Source organism: Cynocephalus volans, chromosome 5, assembly GCF_027409185.1.
Source record: "Cynocephalus volans isolate mCynVol1 chromosome 5, mCynVol1.pri, whole genome shotgun sequence".
Classification (NCBI taxonomy): domain Eukaryota; kingdom Metazoa; phylum Chordata; class Mammalia; order Dermoptera; family Cynocephalidae; genus Cynocephalus; species Cynocephalus volans.
Window position 1 is genome coordinate 112,534,177 of NC_084464.1, and position 25,345 is coordinate 112,559,521.

At 44.4% G+C, this 25,345-nt stretch overlaps 1 protein-coding gene across 2 annotated transcripts; it reads right to left on the minus strand.

Annotated features, from left to right (window-relative positions):
* Positions 1-526: 526 nt before the first annotated feature.
* DDO (D-aspartate oxidase) lies at positions 527-24,961 on the minus strand. Of its 2 annotated transcripts, XM_063096681.1 has the most exons (6): positions 24,006-24,136; positions 23,738-23,817; positions 22,945-23,119; positions 17,826-17,934; positions 13,971-14,147; positions 527-2,350 (listed from the first exon to the last, which is right to left on the minus strand). In XM_063096681.1, the coding sequence occupies exons 1-6, from the start codon at positions 24,067-24,069 to the stop codon at positions 1,783-1,785; spliced, it is 1,173 nt and encodes a 390-aa protein (XP_062952751.1). In that variant the 5' UTR covers positions 24,070-24,136; the 3' UTR covers positions 527-1,782. The 2 variants fall into 2 exon arrangements, with proteins under 2 accessions (XP_062952751.1, XP_062952752.1); XM_063096682.1 differs by lacking the exons at positions 23,738-23,817; positions 24,006-24,136 and adding an exon at positions 24,901-24,961.
* Between the last annotated feature and the right edge of the window lie 384 nt (positions 24,962-25,345).

Sequence of the window (25,345 nt, forward strand, 5' to 3'; positions counted from 1 at the left end):
CCACGTGTGCTTCTTTGGGGTGCGTGACTTGTCTGCTTGTGTCCTTCACCAAATTTCTGTTGAGATTTTACTAATTCATTTTTAAGAGTTCTTTATGCATTAAGGATGTTAATCTTTGTGTGTTAAATTATCAATTGACTTTAAATTCAATTTGTGATGTTTTCCTTCATTTGTATGTTGAGAAAATTTTCTATCTAAATATTAAATTTTTCTTAAAATGCCATTTTATCTTATATTATTTTTCACACATTATGTGTGATTCATATGTGTGTTTTCAGCCTATCTAAACTTATACATTTCTCAAATACTTTAAACAAAATTCAGAATAATTGCATTTGGGGTGTAAAGACTCCGAAACCTCCATAGAGTCACACACATGGTATCAATTTTTTATTTCTATTCATTTCTGAATTTTTCAAATGTACCAATTTGATACACCACCACCCCCTAGTGGAAATCTCTAGAAAAGATGCCATACTTTATTTATTTATTTATTTATTTATTTATTTTCATTTTTTTTGTTTAATTTTTCTTTGCCACATTTGATTTAACTTGAAATTTTTAATACTGCAAGAGACAGGATTAAGATCATCTAATACACTGGCGAGCCTCTCTCACTCTCTCTACCAGCAGAATGTTCTCTTCAAACACAATCATGTGCAAAAGCTCAGTGAACAAAACAGTAAAAATGGAGCTGTGCTGGGAGCTTTCTCTTTCCCACATTTTCATTGCCATGCCCACATTTCCTTCCAAATGTCCAAAGTAGAACTTGTTATCCCCAAACATAAGTCATTTTTCTCTCAAAACTAAAATTAAAATTAAATCCATTCCTCCTCAAGCTTTCTTATCTCAATGAATAGCACCTCATTTGCCATTTACCCCAAGCCAAAAACCCTCCTGAGGATTCATAATAGACATGAACGTATTAAAGGCTCTGAGTAGGCCTGAGTCAAAAGAAATTTAACTTGGAAATTCCCAAATTCATTTTATCATGAGACATATTCTCCTCCTCTCCAGTATTTTAACAATCTGCAGAATAGTCCTTGGTTATATTTCATTCAGAATGATTGTTCCATCTTAATTAGCAAATTAGCTCTTTGGTTGCACATGCTATTCAGCCTTCAGAAATGCATAGGCAAAGTCAGCCATGCAACAAGCCAGCTACTTGATGGTGGCAATGGAATGTACCACCCTTAGGTGATGGATCCCAGGCAGCTATTGAACTGATAACACACCCACAGGCAACTTCATCTCTGTCTTCTACCATCATTGGAAGGGTGGAAGAGGCTGTCATTAATAATAGCAGTAATCACACTTTGTCTTCAACTAAATGTAGTAAGTCTACCTTGTGTGATCACTGCGTAATTTTATTTAGAGGGATTATAATGTTCATTTGGCTATAACATAAAAGGATCATGGGCAGCCCTGCAATCAATAGTGATTAAACCGTTTTCTATACGATATATCCTCCTGTGGATTTATGAGCTAAAAGATGTCAAAATCCCTTTAGCTTCCAGCATTCATGTTAATTAGCATAGATTGTTAGACATCAGATCTAAAACAAATCTTACTCTATGACAAGTATTTTTTAACAAAAAATAGAGCTTATGCCCTGTGTCATTAGTACTAGATTTCCTACATCTATATGTTGCATCAGTTCTAATTTCTGAAAACAAAGAAATCTCTTTTCATGCAATGGAAAAATTATTTGAACCTGTTCTGGTGCTTAAATTTTGCTCTGATCGATCGTCTCTGGGGTCATTTGCCATCATTTACTGTCATCTACATCTTTGACTTGGGAGTAGGGGTCCTGAGAGCATGGACACACTCGTTCACCAGCCTGGCGGCCTCCAGAGCAGTGCCCCAGTGTACCGAGACGCCCCCGCTCCCGTGGCCGTAGTTGTGCACCACAGGCAGCCTCCGGCCATCTCGGGCCAAGAGCTCTTTCTGCAGCCGCACACCTGGCCTGGAGGGCCTCAAGCCCACCTTCTCCCTTATGCCGTGGGCTCCCTGGAGGGAGGGCTCCAAAGCACAACATCGGGAAAGAATCTCTCTGCTCGTTCCTGCATCTGGAGACAGATTCCAGTCTCCTTTTTGCCTAGTTCCACCGAGGATTACATGGGATACACCAGGATAAATATAGGTCAGCCCACTCCCATCCCGGATAAAATGCTTCACCCAGGGAGCCTGAACTTGGAGCACTTGGCCCCTTACAGGGCAGATCTTTGAGTCTCCTGCAAGCTGTCTGCTTCCAAGGCCTGAACAGTTGACCACAATGTCAAAGGACGGATGAAGCTCCCACAGGTCTTCTATTCGTCGGGTGAGCATCAGGCCTCCACTTCCTTTTACCCTGGGGACGAGAGACCATGAGGTGAGCCTGAGTAGCCTCCTGCTCAGCCACTTCCAGGAAGTGAAGGGCAGGAACATGGCAATGAAAATGAGGCGCCGATCTGCTGACCAGACACCTCCAGAGCTTCCAGGGCCCACATAGGCCAAATGCTAGCCCACAACTGCCTCCCATCCTTGGAAACTGGAGATTCCTAAAGTTGAACCTAAAAAAAACCCTATTTTGAAAAATCAAAACAAAGGAAATGTATGCCTTGCCCTTTTTATATTTTGTAGAATTTCTATATCGTTCTAGATGCTAAATCAATACCCAGTTAATCTGCTATTTTAAAGGCCAAAGCATTTCTTGTTTATATCACTCATTTAACACCTGAATTTACTGCCTTCAACATTGTGTCTCACATTGTTAACTCTCGCACGTTCCTTTGTATTCGTCTGTTCTCCCTAACCAGATAGCTGGAACAGGGGTCACGTGCCCTCCCCTCATGCCTACCGCAGGGCTGTTAGCACAAGAGAACACAAAACACTTGCAGCTGATAGACTCAATGACAGCTGTGCTTGGTAATGATTTTGGGGGCTAAGAATATCAATAATGAAAAGAAATGGCTTATCAAGGTCCTGTAATCTTTTTTCAAAAATTGTGGTGCAATATACATGACATACAATTTGCCATTTTGACCATTTGAAAATCTACAGATCAGTGGCATTAAGCACATTCACATAGTTATGCAACCATCATCACTGCCCGTCTCCAGAACTTTTTACATCTCACAAAACAGAAACTCTGTGCACCCATTAAACAATAAGTCCCAGGTCCTGCAATCACATTTGTAGGTCACTTACAGAATACAGAAGATTTAAAATGAGAAAGAAACTAACAGCAGCTCTGTTCAACAGATGCAGAGTGAAGGCCTGGGTGCAAGGCCCTGCTAAGAGGGACCAAAAAAGCTGGTGGAGCCCTTCCTCCAGGGCTGAAGGGAGCTGGGAGCCAGACTGTAAATACCTGGCAGTTAACTTAGCAAGGAGGCATTCTTTGAAGTGATTCTAACTTCCCACCCCACTTCCGTTGAAAATCCACGGAAGACAGTATGTTGTTTACCTGAGACAAAGAAACCAAAGAAGAGAATCTGGCAAACACCCATTCGTTAGAGCCACAGAGAACCAAAAAGCCAGTGGATTACTTTTTGGTGTAACTAAAAGTAGTTTTAAAAGAGAGGATGAGGCTGGAGTTACTGTTTTGCTTGTTTTTTCTAAGTAAAACAGTTCATTGAAGTTAAAAGTATTTAATGTAGCAGATTTTATGGTCACAAGTGTTTAGCTCTCTCAGTAGAATAAATAATTGGGAGCTTAAATTATGTTTTTTAAACATACAGTAATGGATGAGTGTTTTAAAAAATAAAATAATTCCAATAATTTTTTTCCTAACACATATAGAAAGAAGAGTAAACTGGATTTTTGTGGCAATACTGGCCAACATATTGCAGTGTGCTTACAATCTTTAAAAATGCAAAACCAAGAAAAGACTTTCAAAAAGGGTTTAGGAGGGCTCTACCCTTTACCATTCATATGACCTTGGTCAAGTTATTCATCTTCTCCAAGCTTTAGTCCTTCATCCATATTATGGGAATAATAATCTTGACTTCACCGGCTCACTGTGAAAATGTAATGAGACAACATCTGGAAGAAGCCTGACAGTGCATAACACATTACAGTTGCTCAGTAAAGGTTTTTTTAAAAGAAAAATAAAAGGGCTTAGGGGTTTGTTATGTCCTGTAAAAAGCAAAACCTGGTGCCTCATCTATGAATATGTCCACCCTCCACACTTGGGTATCATTTGTGTTTAATTAAGAATGGTATTTGGGTTTTAAAAATAATTTTTAATTGATCATTATTTGAATAATTATCTTGATTTTGCTTTTCTTTTAATAGATTGTGGATTCTATGTGCTAGTATTTCAACATAATGTTCTGTGCTTCAACCATTCTCATTAGAATTTAGAATTATTTTCCTAATTCAGAGAAATAAGAAAACTTACCAGTCTTGGGATTTAAGCAAATTTCTTAAACTCATTGAACTTCTTTCTTTCCTCAACTATAACCTAAGAGTGCCCAGCTCTCAGGTTGTTAAGATGATTATATAAGCATTCAAGAAGCTAAGCCCAATGTCTGTCTTTTCCATTTCAAGGGTTCCCTGTTAGTCGATCTACTGATGAAAGTCCAACGCTCACCTAGAGTCTTCTTAAATTATCATAGTGATGGGCCATTGGAAACTTGCTGTACTGAGTCTCTTCCAGTCCTTAGGGCCTAGGAGGAAATTTACTCAATGTGACCAGGGACTGGTCACCTTTATGCGGTTGCAATGTGACTGCGTGGTAAAGCCCAGTCATTAGTATATAGCCCAGGGAGACTACATCACAATGGCACCAGCGCTTAGGAGGAAACTGTACCTAGAAGCTGGATGCTAAATTAGGTGACCGGGTGCCTACAAGGCTGCTTTTATGACCATATGAGATTTATATGCTTTTACTTCCATATTCTGGAAGTTTTGAGTGACATGGTTAAGGATATAAGAAGCTTGGTGACTTTCCTCTTGGAGCTTCCTGCAACTGAGCAAGATCTCATCCTGGAGAGTAAAAATACCATTGCCCGAACCCCCTATGAAGAAGTGGGGGCGAGGACGCACCCTAGAAGGGGGCTCACTAAATAGCCCCAGCCCAAAGTCCTCTTGTCATCACCCTAAAACAGAAGAGTACCCATTTTTGCCAAGCCTACAAGTCCATCCTCTGCTGGATTAAATCAGCCTAACCCATGAATGTGGGACGCAGTGGTCTTCAGGGCCTTTCCTGGAACTCGCTGGGATCTTCAGCGAGGAGGGAAATCGAGTTGGCTGTGCCCAGAGAAGGGAGAGGCCCCATGAAGCACTTCACACGCGTGCACACACCCCACCTCCTGCCTCTCATCTCTCTCTGCTCTTAGGATTAGAGGCAATTCCCACACCCACCTCCCATCCCGTGTTCCCACTGAAGCTGTGGTGAGAGAGGAATCCCAGGCAGCATGAAAGAGGGAGGTGGGGACCGTGTGGAGGGCAGGGGGGCAGGGGAACAGCAGGCCCCCAGTGAGCTCTGGGGGCTGGGATGGGGCATGGGGCCCTAATAGGAAGGGAGGAGTGCTTTGACAGTGCCCTGGGGACAGTGGGGACTGCAGAAGGGAGGCTCGAACCTTCCGGTGGGAGGTCAGGGCAGGAAGTAGGGCGCAGCCCAGCTGGGACAGAATGAGGGGTGCGCAAGTCCCCACTAAACCAGCAGAGCCAAAGTATTGCCCTGGAATCCATGTGGGCCTGGGATTCACTTTCTGAACCACCTAATTGTTCCTGGAACTTAATGAGTAGAAACTGTAAAAAAAAAAAAAAAAAAAAAATATGTCATTCAAAATCTCTGAGCGGTTTCTATGTTGCCAAAGGTAGACATTTTAACACTCCTTTAAGATAGATTGTGCCTTTATTCTGAGAATATTATCCAAATAGGCCTCTGGGTTGTACAAATATAAAGTAAAGCTCTCTTCTAAGGCTCTAAGACTACTCTGGGGTGAGAAGGTAAATCTGCAGACCAGACTGCGTGTGAAACTCTGAGTCGGCCCAGGAGGGAGAAGGGAGGAATGCTGGCATGGAGTCCCCTTACAGCTGGCTCCCAGGCTGGCTGGAGTGTCCCCTGCAGAGGGCCATGGAGCGGGGATGCAGAGCTGGGAAGGGGACACTTCTCCCCGCCTCTGTGTAGAGCCCCACTCTGATCCCGGGCAGGACTGGCAGCTGCCAGGTGGGGTCTATCTGCTAAAGTTGTCACTGTGGGGGGTAGCTTGGAGAGGAGAGGTGAGAAACAGTGGAACAGCTTGGAAGTCATGGCTGAAGATACACAGATGCCAAGCCAGCCACGACTGGGCTGGTACTCAAGGACCCGGAGAGCAGGGCTGGCCCTGTGAGGTGTTTTACACAAGGAATTTATTAGACGTGGTAGCGTTAGGATGTAGTACATATGTATTTTTAGATGTAGTTGATTTAAAGAAATACTTCTTGCTTCAAAGCTAAAGAATGATGTCTTATTAACAGTGATCAGAAAATTAACTATTTTCAATCTATTTGCCTGAAAACAGCAAAGAAACTAATTAAAACTCAGTTTTAATAGTACTATGCACATGGATTCATGGAGAAAGTCCAGTTTCTTCATGGCGACACTTAGCATAGCTGTATCTAACACAGCTTATAATAGTTAGAATTTTAAAATGTATTTTAGGTTCACAAAGCAAGTAAATAGATATGGTCTAATTTTGACCTGACAACACTGTCTCATCTGATGACCACGTTCCTCACCGTTCCCCTGCAGCGCCTACCCCAGTCAAGTCAGCTGCACCCTGTCGCGCACTCTCACCATGCCCAGCCCTCCTCCCGGCGTGGAGCAGCCTCGGGTCCCTTCCAGGAAAGTAGGTGTAGATGAGTCATGGTGGTCCTGGAGGAGAGCAGCCAAGCACCGTCAGTGGCCCAGCAGGTGGGATGGGGGGTAACAAATCCACTTCTGCAGCTGCCTTAGGGCGACCGCTGAAGCCCTAATGGAAGCCCCAGAAGCTACTGCACCCCACGCAGCCTCCCTCTGTCCCTACTAACTTGGTTGCCACTGTCGGAAGAAGCAAACACCATCATTTTTCCACCTTCCTGGCCAGTGCCCTCTCGCTTCATCCTTGCATAGCCAGGGAGGAGGGCAAGGGCTCCCTGAGACCCTGTGGCCTTTTGCCCAGGGCTCCTCTGGTTAGGGGCTGGGGGCAGATGGTGGGAAAGGGGAGGACATCCCTAGGGGTGCTGGGAAGGGAAGGCTGTGCGGTAGCAGGCCCGGTGTGTGTGCTGTACACAGGGAGGGACCTTTGTAAGGCTGGGACAACCTGTCCCGTTGCTGGTGTGCAATACGTATTTCTGTACTGCTGCAGAGGAAGTCACGGGAGTTTCTTTCACAGGCATTTCTGTGAGTCAGGCCAACTGAGAGAACACGATACAAGAAAAGAAAAAGACGGGAGACAGAGGCCACTCCCAGGGAAAGCAACAGAGAGGCCTTATTGGATGAGCGGGAAGGACAGTACGAGGCAGAAGCTTGGTGTGGTCAGCAGGGGACCTCCTCTGAGGATAAGGCATGGCCTCCTGGAAAGAAACCAACGCACTTAAGTTACAAGGTCCCAGCACAGAGATGGGCCACCAGCTCTCTGGATGCCATCAAATGCAAGACGATCCTGGTCCCTCCAGGGTGATTTACTTAGGTAGGCTGACTGGCGGGAAACTTATTGCCTCTATGATTCATTTCCTGGAAGAGGAAAATAAAAAAGCAGCAGAATATGACTCCACTGGCCGAAGATAAAAAATATGATCTGTGTGGGTGATTAAACGTCTGAGGGTTTTTTTGTTTGTTTGTTTGTTTGCTCGTTCTGGATATTATTGGGCACTGTTTCTTTTCTTCATTTTATTTTATTTTATTCTAAGGAGGTGATCTCTCCTGTTCTTTGAAAAATACTAAAGATCTAATTTGCAGTAAAAAAAAAAAAAAAAAAAAAAATCTCCTGGAACTTTACGTTCCTTCCAAAGGCTAGGGCTTAGGCCTTGCTGAGCTGTGTGGCTCGCTGAGCAAAATGCTCCCTTTCGAGTCACAAGATGAAGGCTGAGCACTCATATTGCATGGAAGAGGCGTAGGAGGCGACACAGGGACCCTGAGTGTGAGGAACAAGCAGGGCTTGTGCGGCTCCCACCCGGGTGGCCCAGTGGAGGCGAATGGGTGGGAGACCTCAGAGTGAGCCCAGGCATCCCAGCCCCTCACCACAATGCTGCCCTACCTCCCACTGGCCTGTAATGTTCACTCTTGAAGGCTTGTCTTGGGCTGAGAGGAGTCCCTGTCCTGCAAAGCCTCTTGCAGGAGGAAAGGGGACGTGTGTCCTCTTCCTTGTCTATGTTGGCCATTTGGCCAGATGCTGGGCTCTGAGGGTGTGGGTGGGTGACAGCTAATCTCCACAGAGAGGAGGCATTTGCATGCTGTCTGTGGAGGCCCCACACTGGGCGGCAGGAGGAAGCAGAGGGCACAACAGGGGTGGGGAGGAAGGTGCTGATTGTTGCTGGGACAAGGGCCTCCTCCTCCATATCGTCTGCTGCAGCAGATTGTACGCCTTCCGTCTGAGACATTCACGTCCCAGTCTTCTGTCATGGTGGACGTGCCTATCAAATAAATGGACTGAAAAGGGGCCTCCCAGGACTCTATGGGAGACAAGAGCAGCCCCTCAGTCCTCTTCTCCCTGACTTCTGTATCCTAAATACAGGCAGGAAGCAGCATGTTCCAAGGCACGAACCCCATCTGTCCAGTCATTAGTCTCGATGGCATTGCAGTCAGGAGGTGGCTCCCACTGGTACAAAGTGACACTCACTCGAGGTTATTTTAAGTATAGCAAAATGCAGTCTCACAAGTACTGAGAGGGCAGAGGGATTTTTCCCAGGCCTTCAGCTCACAGTTAGAGGTTAGGCCTGAAAATAAGGTTATTAGGGAAATATGGGGCCTGTTTTCTAGAATGTGATACTTTGGAAGCAGGAATAGAAATCATTCAAATATTTGTTACTGTGTGAAAATGGTTGAGGGCTGCCCTGGAGCTAAAACATTCACTCTCTGCAAGAGTGGGAGCACGGACAGTGCCAAGCAGGTGCAGAGTGGTGCTGGGGGTCTGGTGCTCTCACTGTCCTGTGTGGGGACTCCCCAGCCCCACCGTGGATGAGAAGCTTCCCACAGCTCAGGGCAGCACCAAGCAAACTGGGAGACTTACGAAGACTCCTTAGAGGAGGTGACTGTACACTGGGGGTGCAGCTGGTTTCCTGTGTGAAAGATGTCAGAATCAAAACGGAGTCACTTGTGCTGGGAAAAAATTTAAAAACCTGACAAGTTGAGTCAGGGAAGGCCATGAAGGGAGGTCTCTCACACATAAAAGCCTGATAACAAGAACTATCACAAAGGAGTCTACAAAAGCCACAATCTAGCACAAAAACCATAGCAACTTTACCCAGAAAATACTTCTGCAAGGACATCTGCCCAACAAGTGCCTGTCCAACCCTGAACTGGCATCACCCTTGGGATTGATCATTGTAGCCAAGGATAATGATCTCAAAACAATTATGCAATCCTCCATCACTTTTCCTTTAAAAACCTTTGCCTTCCTTTACCACCCTGAATATATGCACAGTTTATAGGGCATGCATATTCCTATTGCAATGCCCTATTCTGAAATAAACATCATTTTCTTTTAGAGAGCCTCTCTCTGTTATTTAGGTTGACTCCTGCCGCTGCCCCCTCTCACAGAGACTCTTCTTTTCCTACCTCTTCAGGTACCCTGGGCCTTCATGCTCCCTCTCTGCCCCATGAGAACACTCATCTCCCGAGGACCTTATCGATTATTTGTCCCTTAAAGCAAAGTGAAAGCAACGAGCCTCTCTCAGGAGGATTTACCAGTTGTTTCTTATTTCTAGACTTTATATCCAACGTTTCTGTGAACGGTGGGAGAAACTCTTCGCACTTCTCCCCCCACCCCCACCCCCACCCCTCCAGTTATCCATAAGCTCAAGACTGTTATTAGGACTCAAAACTTACCTGGTTCATCTGAGCCACACCTCACTTCAATTGGGCCGCCTAGATGACCCTGCCCTGGACCTTCTCCAGCCTTCCCATGAGGCAGGGAGTAGGTGGGGCTGAGGGATGAGCCCAGCCAAAGCCCTTCCCAGATCCCCATATTCCATACCTACTTCCAGAGCCTGTACTGTCTTCCTCCTAGGGGCAGACCATGCCACTGTGTGCACCCTTGAGCCCGAGGGACAACTGTGCTCAGGGGGAGGGTGTGGCTGGAGCTTGGGAGCACGGGCTAGGGTGCCTCCCCGCATGCACTGACGCCCCCTTGCCGCCTTGTTAAGATGCAGCACTCCTGAGAATCTAAGAATTCTGAATGCAAACCTGGCCTTCCCCGTGGTTGTGAAGGCATATTTGTTAAGGTAAGAGGATAATTTATATCTTATTTAATGATTTGTTAGCTTTTTAAAAAAACTTTTAAACATTTAAAGACATGTATGTGGGCTTCTGTTTATATTCTTGTCCCAGGTCAGACAAATGGTAAGGTGGGTCTGATATTGGATACGTTCTCTAGATACACTCAAAATTGGGATTCAAATCACAGCAGAGGGAAAACTTCAGGGGGCAGAGGGAAAGAGAAGGGAGAAGAATAAAGGCAATTTATTTCTGCACTAAATCCTTAAATTTAAATTGTGGCATTGCCTCAGGTTTGTATGAAGGAAAAAATAGGGGGAAATATTCATGAAAAGAAAGTGTTTTTCTTCTCAGAATTGGAGCTGTGTAAAATCTTGTTGTGCCCAAAAGTTTAAAAAGTGCTTAAAAAAGGGCCGAGCCCGTGGCTCACGTGGTAGAGTGCTGCGCTGGGAGCGCGGCGACTCTCCCGCCGCGGGTTCGGATCCCATATAGGAATGACCAGTGCGCTCACTGGCTGAGTGCTGGTCACGAAAAAGACAAAAAAAAAAAAAAAAAAAAAAGTGCTTAAAAAAAAACAATGATACAGACAGATCAAAAAGATACAGAAGCAGTTTGAAGAGGCTCCCATGGACAAAATTCCAGACAATTTGAACATCAAAATAAACAATGAGTGATAGATTATAATTCATTGAATAAAATAGGAATCCATGAATGCATACCGATATAAATAAATAATTGAATAAATAAAAATAAGAAAAGGAAAAGGCTCTTTCTTACAGTAGAAAGCAAACTAAATGTAGGAGTTAGAAAATGACCACTTAGCAAACATTATAGCAACAATTGATTCTGGCAAGAACCTCAACTAGCAGGTGAAACAATTAGTTTCGCAGAAACTAGTTTCGCAGGAACGGGATATTTACATAGTCTCAGGTACATCCTGACGACACATTTAGGATTACAAAGGGAAATTACAAAGGGAAAAAGTTGTAACTTCACAGTGGAGATACCTGGGTGACCAGGGGATGAAAATTAACATCCCCAGTAAGGGGACAAAGTGACATCATGTGCCTCCTGATATGACGCAATAAGGATTCAAAATTACTTCTATGGTATTCCCACTCAAAAGGCAGAACCTCAACCCAATCCTGAGGAAACACCAGGCGAACCCCAATTGAGGGACATTCTGCGAAACAACTGGTCTCCACCTTTCGAAGTTGTGAAGGTCATGAAGACAAAGACAGACCAGAGACTAAAGAGACACAGCAACTAAAGGCAATGTGTGACCATGGATTGAATCGCGAACCAGAAAAAAACATCTATATATAGCTATAAAGGACTTTATTAGGACAATTAGCAAAATATGAATAAGGTCTATAGATTATAGAGTGGTATCAATATAAGGATTTTTATCATGGTACTGTGTTATGTAAGAGAATATTCTTGTTCTTAGAAAATACACATGGGGCATCATGTCTGCAACTTACTTTCAAATGGTTCTGAAAACCATATGTATAAAGAGTAAACAGAAAAAGAAAATGATAAATCAAACTGTTAAAACTCTGGATAAAGGGTTTATGAGAGTTTCTGCACTTCCTTTATCTCTGTGTCCACTTCCATCCCTGACCACCACCACCCCTGGCCGTGCCCGCACAGAAAAGCCTTTGACCAGCCCTTGACCGTCTCTCCAAGTGAGAACAACACTCTAGGGTCCTCTCTCACCCTCCTGCTCCTGGTGTGCCAGAGACCGCAGGCTCCTGCCAGGATTTCTGGAGACCTTCCCGAACATTGAGACAAAAGTCCAAGATGAGAAAGCCAAACAGAGAGCGGGTAATGATAAAACTTCAGCCCGAGGCAACTAGAAATGCCAAAAATTTTTAAACTCTCTAATGACACCTCACCTTCTACACACAACATTTTGTACGTGTTCTTCATTTTGTTTCTGGTTTTTCACTTTATCAAAAAAATTATGCATTATATCGAGTAACGTTCTGCCACTTTTTGGCATGCCCAATAGTTTCCACTTATCTGAATTTTCTTACGATGAGGTATACAATACCCCAACTCGTTATCACTAGCTTCAGCACTTCCAGTTTTCTATTTTCAGTCATTTTTTAATACAAGGAAAAATGCTACACTGCACAACATTGCCACTCCAAAAAGATGGCGGTGCTACTGAGAAACTTGCGTGTTGGCTGGTGGGCAACGCTATCACGTGATGGCCCCAAATGCACAATTATCAGCTGATGTATCCAAGACCATATTTGGCAAAATACAGTACTTTATGGGCCAGGGAACAAGGCACAAAAGTGTGGGTTTTTTAAAAAACTGAAACTTACAAAAGTAAAATGTCCCATATAAATTTCTAAGAGGTAAAAGTAAGAAGAGTACTTATAAAACTACAAAAATAGAACATGAAGTTCCTGACACGTGCCTAGCAAACTCAGAGCGCCTTCTCCTCTGTTCCCATTCCACGCTGCAAAAACTGTACTTAACCTTCACTATGAGTTACTGTAATTGTTGATTACTGTACAAACACAATCACCCCCAACAGACCATGAAAAGCAATCATATTTTATCCTTCTTTTTTGACCAGCTTCTAGTACAGTGCCAGGTATATACAGGTGTTCAACAAAGAATTCTGTAATTAATGAATTATATGAATCAATTATCTCACATCTAGGGGCCGGCCTGTGGCTCACTTGGGAGAGTGTGGTGCTGACAACACCAAGTCAAGGGTTAAGATCCCCTTACTGGTCATCTTTAAAAAAAAAAAAAAAAAAGATCCCACATCTGCATCATTGTTGCCGCTGCTTAGTTCAACTCACTTTTCCAACATTTACACAATAATTCACATAGTTCCTATTCATCTATCAAATATACAGATTGGGGAACTAAAAGGGCTGGTGTTTCCCAATGCTCAGCATGCCTACAATGTCCAGTCTAAACTAAAGAGAGATTTATTGATGTGTGTCAAATATACTCTTAATGTGTTTCCTAACTGACTGGAAACAGGAAGTCCTGAAAACCAAGCCCAAATGCACGTTCAAGGTATTAGGTGCTGAACTTAGTGAGAAAGCAACTACATACTTTGGATAAGCCCTCAGGTTTGGAGTTCTCATTTATGCCAAAGGAAAATAATGAAGCTATTCTTTTTTTACCATGAATGAGAAAAAAAAATCCAAAAATAATTTATAAGTATAAGATTCTCTCATTTAAAGAACTAGAGTAAACCATTTTATTTTATAGCTGGAAGTGTCTTCTCCAAATTTCTCCATTTTACAGATGAGAAAACTAAGATACCGTTTCAATAAGTGGGTTTTACTTGGGAGAGGGGAACAAATCAGGCAGCAAGGTGCACACTGAAAATAGATGACAGACGTGTTAACCACAAGCGTGGTGTGATTTATTGACACAAGCAGCGTCTTCAGATGGTTTTTCAAAGCCCTAGCCATTTGTTAGCGACAAGACACAATACGAAGGAGCTCTCAGGGACCACAGACAATCTTCAGTACATATTTTATGTACAGCTAGGAAGTTATTCATGGCTATGACGGATAAAGGAAGCAGCGAAGTCATTTCAACCAACCTTTTCTCCAACCAGGGGAGGTAGGCAGAGCCTTCGCATTTCAGGGTTGTAAAAGCCTGACCAAACACGTATTGAGGGAATTTCTTCAGCTCAGCCTCTGTCATCTTCCGGAATCCCAAAACTACGTCAGCCCAGAATGGCACATCTTCAATAGGAATGCTCCGGAATATCTGCCAACTCAAACATATTAAGTAGAAAATTTTCCTGAAATTTTGTGAAATAACATATTTCTAGGAAACTCCATGTAACATTCCCTAAAGTATTTTAAAAATTTACTTGCTATACCCCATACCAGCCAGCTGCCAAAAAGCCAAACAAAACAAAACAAAAAATTTACTTCCTATAAATACAAAGAGAAGAAGATCTATTCTTCCATTCTCTTGGGTTCTAATAACTTAGCAGCTAAATTTCAAATGTTCACGATTGGGGGAATAAGACATTTTAAAAGTCACATGCCTTTCAAAGATTGAATTTAATTCTCTTTTTCTAAAAAGATGATGCCCAGATTTTCTTTATTTACTTATGACTGTGCGTTTTTGAGGAAAGATTTCCGTTTTGCACAATGCTTTACATAAATTGTAAGCAACACGTCAAAAGGTTAAAGGTTAGCCTCGATTCTGAACAAGATATCTAAACTGGAACAAGCAACAGCAGGTGTGCAGGAAGCAGGGGTGAGGTGGGGCAAATTAGGAGTTAAGTTGTAAGTCGCCCAGTTTAGCTTTAGGAGTAGACAGAAGCCAGTGGGTGTAAAGATGAGCCCTGTTGTCCCCGGCACGCTGGGGTGGATGAGCCTGGAATGATATTGGTTGTTAACAAGAAGACTGTAATAGTACTTCTAATAACTGCTACATGTATGTACATATATATGTGTGTGTTTGAATTTATAAGTATGGGGTTGTTTTCATCAGTAAATGCAATCGTTGTTACTCTAAAATAGCAATAGAGTGCTGTGTACAGTTGCTAATGATATGGTCATTAACGTACCAGAATTGATATCTCTAAGATATTCAAAGCAGTCCCCATGAAAGTGTAAATGTTGTTTACTGCGGGGCACTAAATGTAAATGTAAATGTTGTTTACTCAGGATGGCCCTCATCCTGTCTCATTCTACACACTCTCCCTGGCTAGATTGCCCTCTTCCATATATTCACCACCATGTCACCTCCTGAAGCCACTCAGAAGGTGACATCTCCAGACCTGTTCTCTCTCCTGAGCTCCAAAAATAGATACAGACCCATGTTGCCACTTTCCACTGGACAGGTCTACTTAGACGTTTGATACATTTACACACGCCCACATGCACACGCACATATCTGCTCTTTCCCCATTCTTACCCAACTCAGAAAATGGTACCCATCCACCCAGGTGCTCATGCCAGGAACCCAAGGACCATTCTTGCTTCTCTCTCTTCCCTCACCCCCCACACTCTATCAACTATCAAGTCCCATCAAATCTTCTCCCAGGCATTTCTGAAATCCATCCACTCTCTATCCATATTATCAGCATCTAATCTATCCCACCATCCTCTCTCTTCCAAGAAATCTATACTCCACACTACAGACAAAATATTTTTGAAATGCAAATATGGTCAGTTACTTCACTGTGCAGAATCCTCAATGTCTTCTCATTACCCTGGACGTTTTTAGCCCCTCCGCCACGTGACAGTTGCCCTAGACTGAGATCTAGGAGTGTGCTGCCCCCCCTACCTGGAATGCTGTCTCCTCTGTCTGCCACCCTGTCTCTGCCCCATTTGTCTCTACAATATCACCACACTGACATACACTCATCCTGATGGTCTCAGATAAAACGCTTTTTTTGGAGGGCTTCTCATAACTTCTCAGAGCAAGTTCTTCTCCAGACATATGTATTAGGCCTCATGGCTAGCTTAACATCAGCACAGCCATGCTAAGCAACTTTCCCCCTTCACCCCTTTCCCTTTTCTGCTCCAGAAACTGAGGTTCCTCTCCTGGGAAGGGGTAAACACGACCATGACTGTTATCATCAAAGGAACGTCTTGTGGGCTGCTTTTAGCAGGCTTCAGGCTGGAATGCTTTGTACTGAGATGGTGGCTAATCAAGAGCCTATGCCCTAACCGACCAGATGTTGTCGGACCACAAGGGCTGTGTCACCTTGCATACCACTGATTTCGAAATTACCCATTACTCTGTCAGATCCTCCCTAAAAGTCTTATAAACCTCCTGCTTTCCTGGGTTTGGGGGGAACTGATCTGGCTCAGTCTCCCCTCCACGTTAGTAGAATAAAGCTTTCGGCTGAAATGGCACCTGGCTCAGGTCTCTCTCTCTTCTCCCTCTCGCTGAACCTAACAATATGCTTCCATAGTACCTGTCCTCTTCCCTTTAGTAACTCATGTCCCATTTGTAGTTCATTAGATTTAGTACATTTCCTACAGACCATAAGCAATAGGAGGGCAGGACTGTGTCTGTCTTCCTTAAAAATTCACTCAGCACATATTTACTAAGCATCTACTATATGCCAAATGGTATTACTAAATTATTCGTTGCTATATTTCTAATACCTAGGAGAGTATCTGGTACTGGTGAATGCCAAATAAATTGCCCTGAAGGAATGAATAAATGAATAGATGAATAAGGCTATATACTTATACCAAAAATTCATGGACATTTTGTAAAGTTTTACTCTTAAAAGAACATTTGGATTTGGGGCATAGCTGTTTCTCAAAATTACTTAGAGCCAATGTTTGTGAATTAGAGTAGGTCATGTTGATTTTGGATAAAAACAAAATGTGACCGTAAATCAGTGAGAACAATTTTTCTATGTGGCTGATCAACTGGTTGTGGAGATAGTGATAGAGGTAAAACAATCCATAGATTGATAGAGAAGCAAAAGCTGCTACTTTGGGTAGGGGCTTTGGGGAAACTAGTGATATCAACATCATCTTGGTGCTTGTGGTGGTGAGGGAAGGCAAGAAAAGGACGAGGGTAGAAATCAACCTGATGCAGGCGTGCACACAGTGGAGAAGTCAGTGGGCAGCCTGACATCAAAAGAGGAGACAGGACAATTTTTTTAAAACATGCATAATGGTACAAAAGATGTAGTGGTTTTCAGATCATCCCTCTGCTCTTCAGAGGCTGCAGGGCATGACCGTGTCATCACACAGGACCACACAGATGATATATCGTATGATTCCACAATGTAAATTAAAAGTGATAGAATATTTAGTAATCTCTGTTTAAAATGAGATAAAAAGATATTGTCTCATTTTAAGTGCTAGCCTGTGTTAGATATGTTAAATAGGATTTATTCTCAAACTTTCATTTAACTGTACATGTCTCCTGAAATCAGATATTAAAATTCAAATAGAAGCATGATAACCATTTCAGAAATTTTTTTTTCCCAAATGGCACTTCAAAAGGCAACTTTAGTGACCTACAAAATTTACTTCTTTGGAACATCTCATTCTCCAAAGACAGTAAATAAATAAGAAGCCCCCATACCTTAGGTCTCTGCACCCATTCCAATATCACACCTGTTTGCCTCCTATCAGCCACACCATCCCCACAGAACCCAAGCTCAGTGCTTAACTCCTTTGTCTGTTTTTAGCCATACTTGCAAATCACTGCATATTCCCTCAGGAAACTCAAAATAGCATTTGTGATGAAAAACTGTGATGGCTGTTTATTATTAAAGAGTCTAATGTTATAACTTGTCTTTCTCAAGTTCTTTGTAGTAAAGCCTATAAGGTTCTTTCTAAATCCTTCTACATTGGATTCAGCACTCTGTTCCCAGCAGATGCTCAGTAAATACGTTATGTTCAACTCTAATATCTGTTAAGACCGTTCTAAATTTAAAATAACTTCAGATTTCCTGTCTTACCCAGACACCAGAAGAATGCCAGCATCTCCAGCTTCTGCGGAACCGGCAATTGCGAGCAGGTGATCAAAGGTCTCCCTGAACCACCGCTTCTGCTGGTGAATGGGTGTGTCTGTCACCATGGAGAAAAGAAAAGTGGAACAGAAAGGAAAATGATAATAGTGACTATGCTTCAGATAAACTCCTTCTAGAAACTGGGAAAAAATAAGGAGACAGGGAGGAACATTTAGATAAAGTACCACACTGTGCTGGAGGATCTGTCAGCAACCAGAGTTTTTTTTTTTTTTTTTTTTTTTTTTTTTTTTTTTTTTTTTTTTTTGTTATTGTAGCTTTTATTTTTTTTTTTAATTTTATTTTGTCGATATACATTGTAGCTGATTAATGCTCCCCATCACCAAAACCTCCCTCCCTTCTCCCTCCCCCCCTCCCCCCCAACAATGTCCTTTCTGTTTGTTTGTTGTATCAACTTCAAATAATTGTGGTTGTTATATCTTCTTCCCCCCCCCCCCGGTTTGTGTGTGTATGTGTGTATGTGTGTGTGTGAATTTATATATTAATTTTTAGCTCCCTCCAATAAGTGAGAACATGTGGTATTTCTCTTTCTGTGCCTGACTTGTTTCACTTAATATAATTCTCTCAAGGTCCATCCATGTTGTTGCAAATGGCAGTATTTCATTCGTTTTTATAGCTGAGTAGTATTCCATTGTGTAGATGTACCACATTTTCCGTATCCACTCATCTGATGATGGGCATTTGGGCTGGTTCCAACTCTTGGCTATTGTAAAGAGTGCTGCGATGAACATTGGGGAACAGGTATACCTTCGACTTGATGATTTCCATTCCTCTGGGTATATTCCCAACAGTGGGATGGCTGGGTCGTATGGTAGATCTATTTGCAATTGTTTAAGGAACCTCCATACCATTTTCCATAGAGGCTGCACCATTTTGCAGTCCCACCAACAATGTATGAGAGTTCCTTTTTCTCCGCAGCCTCGCCAGCATTTATCGTTCATAGTCTTTTGGATTTTAGCCATCCTAAGTGGGGTTAGATGGTATCTCAATGTGGTTTTGATTTGCATTTCCCGGATGCTGAGTGATGTTGAGCATTTTTTCATATGTCTGTTGGCCATTTGGATATCTTCCTTAGAGAAATGCCTACTTAGCTCTTTTGCCCATTTTTTAATTGGGTTGCTTGTTTTCTTCTTGTAAAGTTGTTTGAGTTCCTTATATATTCTGGATATTAATCCTTTGTCAGATGTATATTTTGCAAATATTTTCTCCCACTCTGTTGGTTGTCTTTTAACTCTTTTAATTGTTTCTTTTGCTGTGCAGAAGCTTTTTAGTTTGATATAATCCCATTTGTTTATTTTTCCTTTGAGCAACCAGAGTTTTGAATGTGGACACATGCTGTCCAAGTCTGCTCATATAAGCATTAATCAACGGAGGGAAAACAGGCCAGCCAGGGCAAAACCTGACATGCGAGCCAGGTGCAAGGTGGTCCTTGGCACTAGGTATATTCCAGGGGTCCTTGAAGGGTCCATAACAAGTCTGAGCAGAGGTTGATTCATAGCTGAGGGATGCAGCCGGCCACACAGTTGAGATGTTAGAAGACCCAGGGCCTCTTTCCTGAGGCTGAAAACATGGTGGGTGTCAAGGAGAGGTCTGTGGACCCCAGGTCAACCAAGACAGAGAACAGAGTGTGTGTCTTTGGGAAGCCCAGGAAGCTCACCCTCCTGATCCAAGGAAACAGGCTTGCACTGTGGAGACGAGCTCCTTAGGAAAAGCCCCCTGCAGGCCAGATTTCCCAGCCTGGGCTGCCATTACCCTCCTCACCATGGAATTATGGGCCAGCTAGAGTAGCATTTCCAAGGTTGGCATGGGCGTGCAGGTATTACACCAACCCCCAGGCACCCCCGCCAGTGCACAAAGGATTGGACCTGGACATAGCTTCTGGAAGGGTGCCAGGCATGTCAAGGAGGAAATCAGAGGCACGGTTTAAGCTCCAAAGTAATCATGTCCAGTGTAGGCAGAGAGAGCAAGCATAACCTGGAGTCACAGACAAATCCAACTGCTGTGAATTATTTGGCCATCTGATCCCTGAGAAAGGATCATGAGAGTGACCAGTCTGACCAGGGACCAGGGAACAATAATCCCGAGAGGCTGCTATGAGGGAACTGAGGCAGAGAGAATTCGGGGTCGGCTCCACTTGGAGAAGTGCTCCTGAATTCACAGAATCGATGGAAAGATCCTTGGAGACATCCTGCTCCCCAGACAAAGCCCCTGGGTCAATGAGGCATGTCAGTAGCAGGGTTTAAAACAATTCACTTGTCATGGAGCCAACAAATATTTCTTTAGTAGTGGATCTATACTGTCATCTTTAAACATGTACCCATGTAAACTCAACACTGGATTCCAAAATTGCAGACTGGGGCTGCTGGTTTAGAAATCAGGAAGAAATAAATAAAAAGCTGCAGAAAGAACTGTACTGAGTGTTTCTAATTTTGTGCTGCCTTGGCACCAATTTTAAAATATGTTTAACTTTTTAATACCTGATGCAGGGCTCAGTCCCCCTTGACACAGATTCTAATACTATCCCCCACCCAAATGGCTCTAGCCAGTGGCCACAGATAAAAACTCTGAGGCATCTGGGTTTCCTGCTTTCCTGCCCCCTCCTTTAAAGGGACCATTCAGGCCTTTGCCCAAGAACTTAACATGAGCACCTCTTGGTCACAGAGCAACCTCCTGCAACTAGTGCCTACTTGCTTTAAACCCACCAATTAAATCTCTCCATGGGAAGCCTATTTGGATAATGCCCTGGATCCAGTAGAGGCAGTGATCCACAGGTCCCTTCTCTCTCTCCCCTCTGAGCTCCCTTACCTGTGTGTATGAGAGTGTGTGCGTGTGCGTGCGTGAGTGCATGCATGCTTGTGTGCGTGCGTGCATGTGTGTGTGTGTGTGTGTGTGTGTGTGTGTGTGTGGCCTTTATCTAGCAACACCATAGAGAGAAAGAGTCTGGTCCAGGAGACCCAGCCATCCGGCCAAAGAGACAACTTGGGCCTCAAGGGCCTGGATGAACTCTCAGATGAGCCTCTTTCTTTGAAGATGATCACAGGACTGCCAGGCAGCCTTCTGACCACTCACTCAGGCCTCGTGCAAGCAAGGGGGCTCCTGGAAAATGGGCACAAGAACTCTAGTCACAAGAAAGGTGCCCAGTGTGAACTAGCATCTGGCACACACACCAGGCTCTGGTGTCTGCTTCATGCAAGGGTGCTGACACAGCCAAGTTCCTGGACCTGCAATGCCAAGGACACGGCCCTCATTACCCTGGCAAAAGATGGGCTTATTCTCTGTTGGGTGAAATGGGGGTCTTTGGACTGGGACAGATGAAGCAGGTGAAGGCAGGGATACCATACCAAAAACAGGAGAATTGAGGAAACACGTGCAAATAGGATGCTAAGGCCCAGCCTCTTCTCCCCTCACCTTCCAGAACGCTGGCATCCAGGCCTCCACCCTCGCCAGCCAGGATACTGGAAGCCTGTTCGCTGGGGAACATAGTCTACCCACGGAGAAAGACTTAAAAGTCGTGACATCAGAGGTTCCCCAGCTAAACAGCCCCACCTTCTCACTCCAGCAAGGCTCATAGGTGACAAGCCCTATGCAAGCACTGGGAAATTCCCATCTGCTGTTTAGGGTCCCACTCATAAGTGTCAGCAGACAGGTAACGATTACCACACGACCAAGGAAAAACTCTATCATGAAAACTGAGAACATCAAACCGAAAAGCACAACTTGGAGACAACAGAAATTATGCAGGGAGAAAAACTTTTTAAACTATTATTAGTATCTTCAGAAAGGTAAGAAAAGATATTGCAACCATACATCATGAATAGGATGTTATAACAAAGGAAAATTCAGAGAACAAAAAAGAGCTTTGGAATATTACAAATGGTATAGTAGAAATAAAAAATTCAAAAGCAAGGTAAAAGAAAATTGAGAAAATCCCCCAGAAAGTAAAATAAAGAGAGAGAGAGAGAGAGAGAAATAAGAGGGGGGAAAAGCTAAAAGAATTGAAGGACCAGCTCAGGAGGCCCCATGTAATAGCAATTCCAGAAAGAGAGACAGAGACATCAGAAGGCAGAAAGTTAAAAACTGAGTAATTCGAAGACTGCTTCTTGGACTAAAGAGCATGAGTTTCCAGATTAAAAGGCAGGGCAATTTTCATCTTCCAGTTTTCTGTTTTTTGCCATCAGTCACGTAAAACATTTGTTTAAACTATATGCATATAAAATTTTGATAAAAAATAAAATAAAAACAAAATTAAAGGGAAAAAGGAAAGTGGAAATGAGGAATTGGGGACAGTGAGTACAAACCTTGTTAGCTGCAGAGTAATTTTGGTTTCTATTTAATGCTATTTCCCTCCTCCTCCCATGTTATGTGAAGAATACAATGGAAAAGATGTGTGGACATGTTCAAAAATCAATGCATCTTCAGGTCTAAGGACATATTGGCTGATTGTTTTTACACTGCTTTAGAAGTTAGGATAATTTTAGTCCCATTACAAGTAATGTCTGACTTGATGGTCATTACTGGAAAGGTTAGAGTCACCAGTTGTAAAGTCATGAGTGCTGTTCATGGAATACTTCTGCTATCCATCTTCTGGGAATCTTCTAGAATCACACATCCTGGCCTCCTCCTGAGGGTTGGGGGCATGTGACTAGCTCTGCCAGTGTGCTGTCATCTGAAGTGTGGAGGGTCACTTCCTGGCCAGAGCATTACTCGCTGAGGCGAGACCCTCCGGAGCACCCTCGCCCCAGGCACAGGCACTGAGGACAGTCAGGATGACAGCCGCTCCATCGGCTCAGGTCCCCGGGTCATGAGCCGAACACTTGCTGGTGCTCAACCCACAGAGAGCGTGAGCAAAAACAAACCTTTGCTTTTCAGCTGCTAAGCTTTGGAGGTTGTTTTGTCCTGCGGCGTAACTGAGCCTGTCCTAACAGATGAACCGATGGGGTGTTAAAATGGCACTTCCCACTTACACAGCCAGCCGTCTTTGTGACAGAATTCCCCTCACATCATCTAACATCTGGCGACTCTGACAGAGGAGCTGAAACCTCTCTCTCACCTGGATAAGCATGAGGAATGAGCATTCCGGCCGCCACGTCACTGGTGGTATTGGGAGTAAACTTGTCTGCAATGACAGTCACGGAGCATCGGGGGACCAGTTTGGAAACGCACACAGCAGTGGAGAGCCCCACCACACCTGCCCCAACAACTGCAACCCGGGCTGTGTCCATGCCCTGTGAGGAGGGAAACATGGGCCGTGAGCCTTCTAAGGATGATTCCATCCAGGCAAGGGTTGACCCTGGCTGTTCTTTCCCTTAGGTCTGCAGCCGGCCAGAATACATTTCCCATCGGTGTTCCTTGTGGGATAAACAGAGCATCACTGTAGGCTGTCTCGCCGTTAAATATTGGGGTGTGGGCAACAAGGTCTCTATGGACTTATAGACATTAGCACAAAACTGGCCTGGATTTGCCCATAGAGCACACGACCGGTAAGTAGGTCTGCATCTGGGGGGAGATTTCCACTCATTCTGCCCCCTTTCCAAAGCCATCTCCCGTGTGGGCACAACCTTGGGAAGGCCGGTGAAGGAAGCAGGTAGGGAAAAGCAGCAGGAGCAGTCATGAGAGGGCCTGACCCAGAGCAATGCGGAACTCGCCTCTCACCGTCTGCAAGCTTGCTCTTAGTTACAACTTTACAGAAGATGTGAGCAACTGAACTCCTCATCTGCTGCGTCGCTCCTCACTATAACTGGAAACCAGTCTCCCTCCCACCCTCCCTGCCTTTGTCACTGCCCCCACCACCCAGGCCTGCACACCCCCCTCCCTCGGAGAGCATGCATTTTGGATAAGGAAACCTGGATTCGTGTCTGGACTCGGTCATGGGCTGGTTCTGTAACCTGGGGAGTGCCCGTAGTCTCCCAGCCTTCACTCCCTCCTGTGAAGAACAACGGGTTTATTGTGTGCCAGCTCCTCCCGGTGGTCAATACGAGAGGCTCACTGAAGTTGTCTCATAAAGGGGGCTCCTTGTGAGCATCCAAGTAGAATGGGCTGGACATCCCGTGGCAGGCACCCAGTTGGGGAACTGGGTGTCGCCAAGGGCTCAGGACCCCCCAACCCCCTCGCCTGCTGAGCAGCAGGAGTCACTGAGCCCTGCTGCACTGTGGCTTCCCTGTCTGTCTTTCCACATCTGTTCTTGCTCTCTGTATGGCTCAGGTTTAAGCTCCGGAGACAAAAACTGCCCTTGCTCTAGTTGGTCACTGCCACCGTGTCGGACAAAGTTCTAGCAACAGGCCAGCTCTGTGCTAAGCCAGCCTATAAATCTTCCTCATCACAGTTGCCCTTCTCAGTTCAAAGAGCAGCAGCCAGGGCATTGGGCCATTTGTACAAACCATGGCCACCCACACACAGAGATTCTCCTTTCCTCTGGGGGGATGGGGCAGGTCCCTGAGCAGGGACTTGGCTGTCAGTGATCTTTGCTGTCTCTTCCAGCTCCAAAGGTCTCTCTCACTACGCTAATTTAAAGTGTTCCAATGAGGTTGAATGTGTGTTATTTCTATTCCTCGAGCAGTATATGCTATTCCGCAGCCACGTTAATGTGATTGCTCCCAGTAGGCCGGCTGGCTGAGAAGGAGAAGGACTGCCAGGGCAGTGGGAAAAGAAGGGAAGGGTCCAGGGCACGGGGAGCACAGTGGGGGCAGGCCTGAGGAGTGCAGCCCTGTGTGTGTTCTCTGGAGGTAGAAGGCAGCCACCCATGCCCTATTGGCTTACTATTTCACATCGGCCTCTCTTGTCCAGATACTTCCTCAAAATAACTCTAATAAATTACATTGAGAGGGAAAGTAATCTGTGGCTAAGAATAACCAGCTGCCGGGGAGGAGAGGAGTGAGCCAGCAAGGTGGGTGCAACCTGGCACAGTGACCTGTCAGTCACTGTCCCCTGATCCTATTAAGACCCACCCCCAAACTCCTAGAGTATGGTCAGAATGACACCTGAGCAGAAAGCAAGAGGATTTAAGTACCTGTCTCTGAAAAAGCAGCCTTGGAACCCTCTGAAGGCTCTGGCACCAAAACTTGTTTTTCAGTGACTAATACCCTGAGAGGCAGGGAAAACAAAACTGCTTCGCATTGGGGAATATATCAAGGACATTCCCACTAATCTTACTCTCCATTGGCCCATACGCCTGTGTCTCTGTCACTCATTCCCCTGGAGAAAGGAGCAAGTGACCTCATCTTGTAAGCTCCGTGGAGCTGTGTCTCTGCCAAAGCCCGGGAGCTGGTTCACCCTCAGAAGCTCTCTCCTGTCTTGTTCACAAGACCTGCATCTCGATGCCAGCCTAGGATTTCTCCAGCTGATTTGTAGGTGTGGTGAATAACGGGTGAACATGTCCAACTTCCAGCAGGTTCCAGCCAGAAGCAAACACCAATGACCTCATTAGGCTGCCCAGAGTTAGCCGCCGTCTGCCA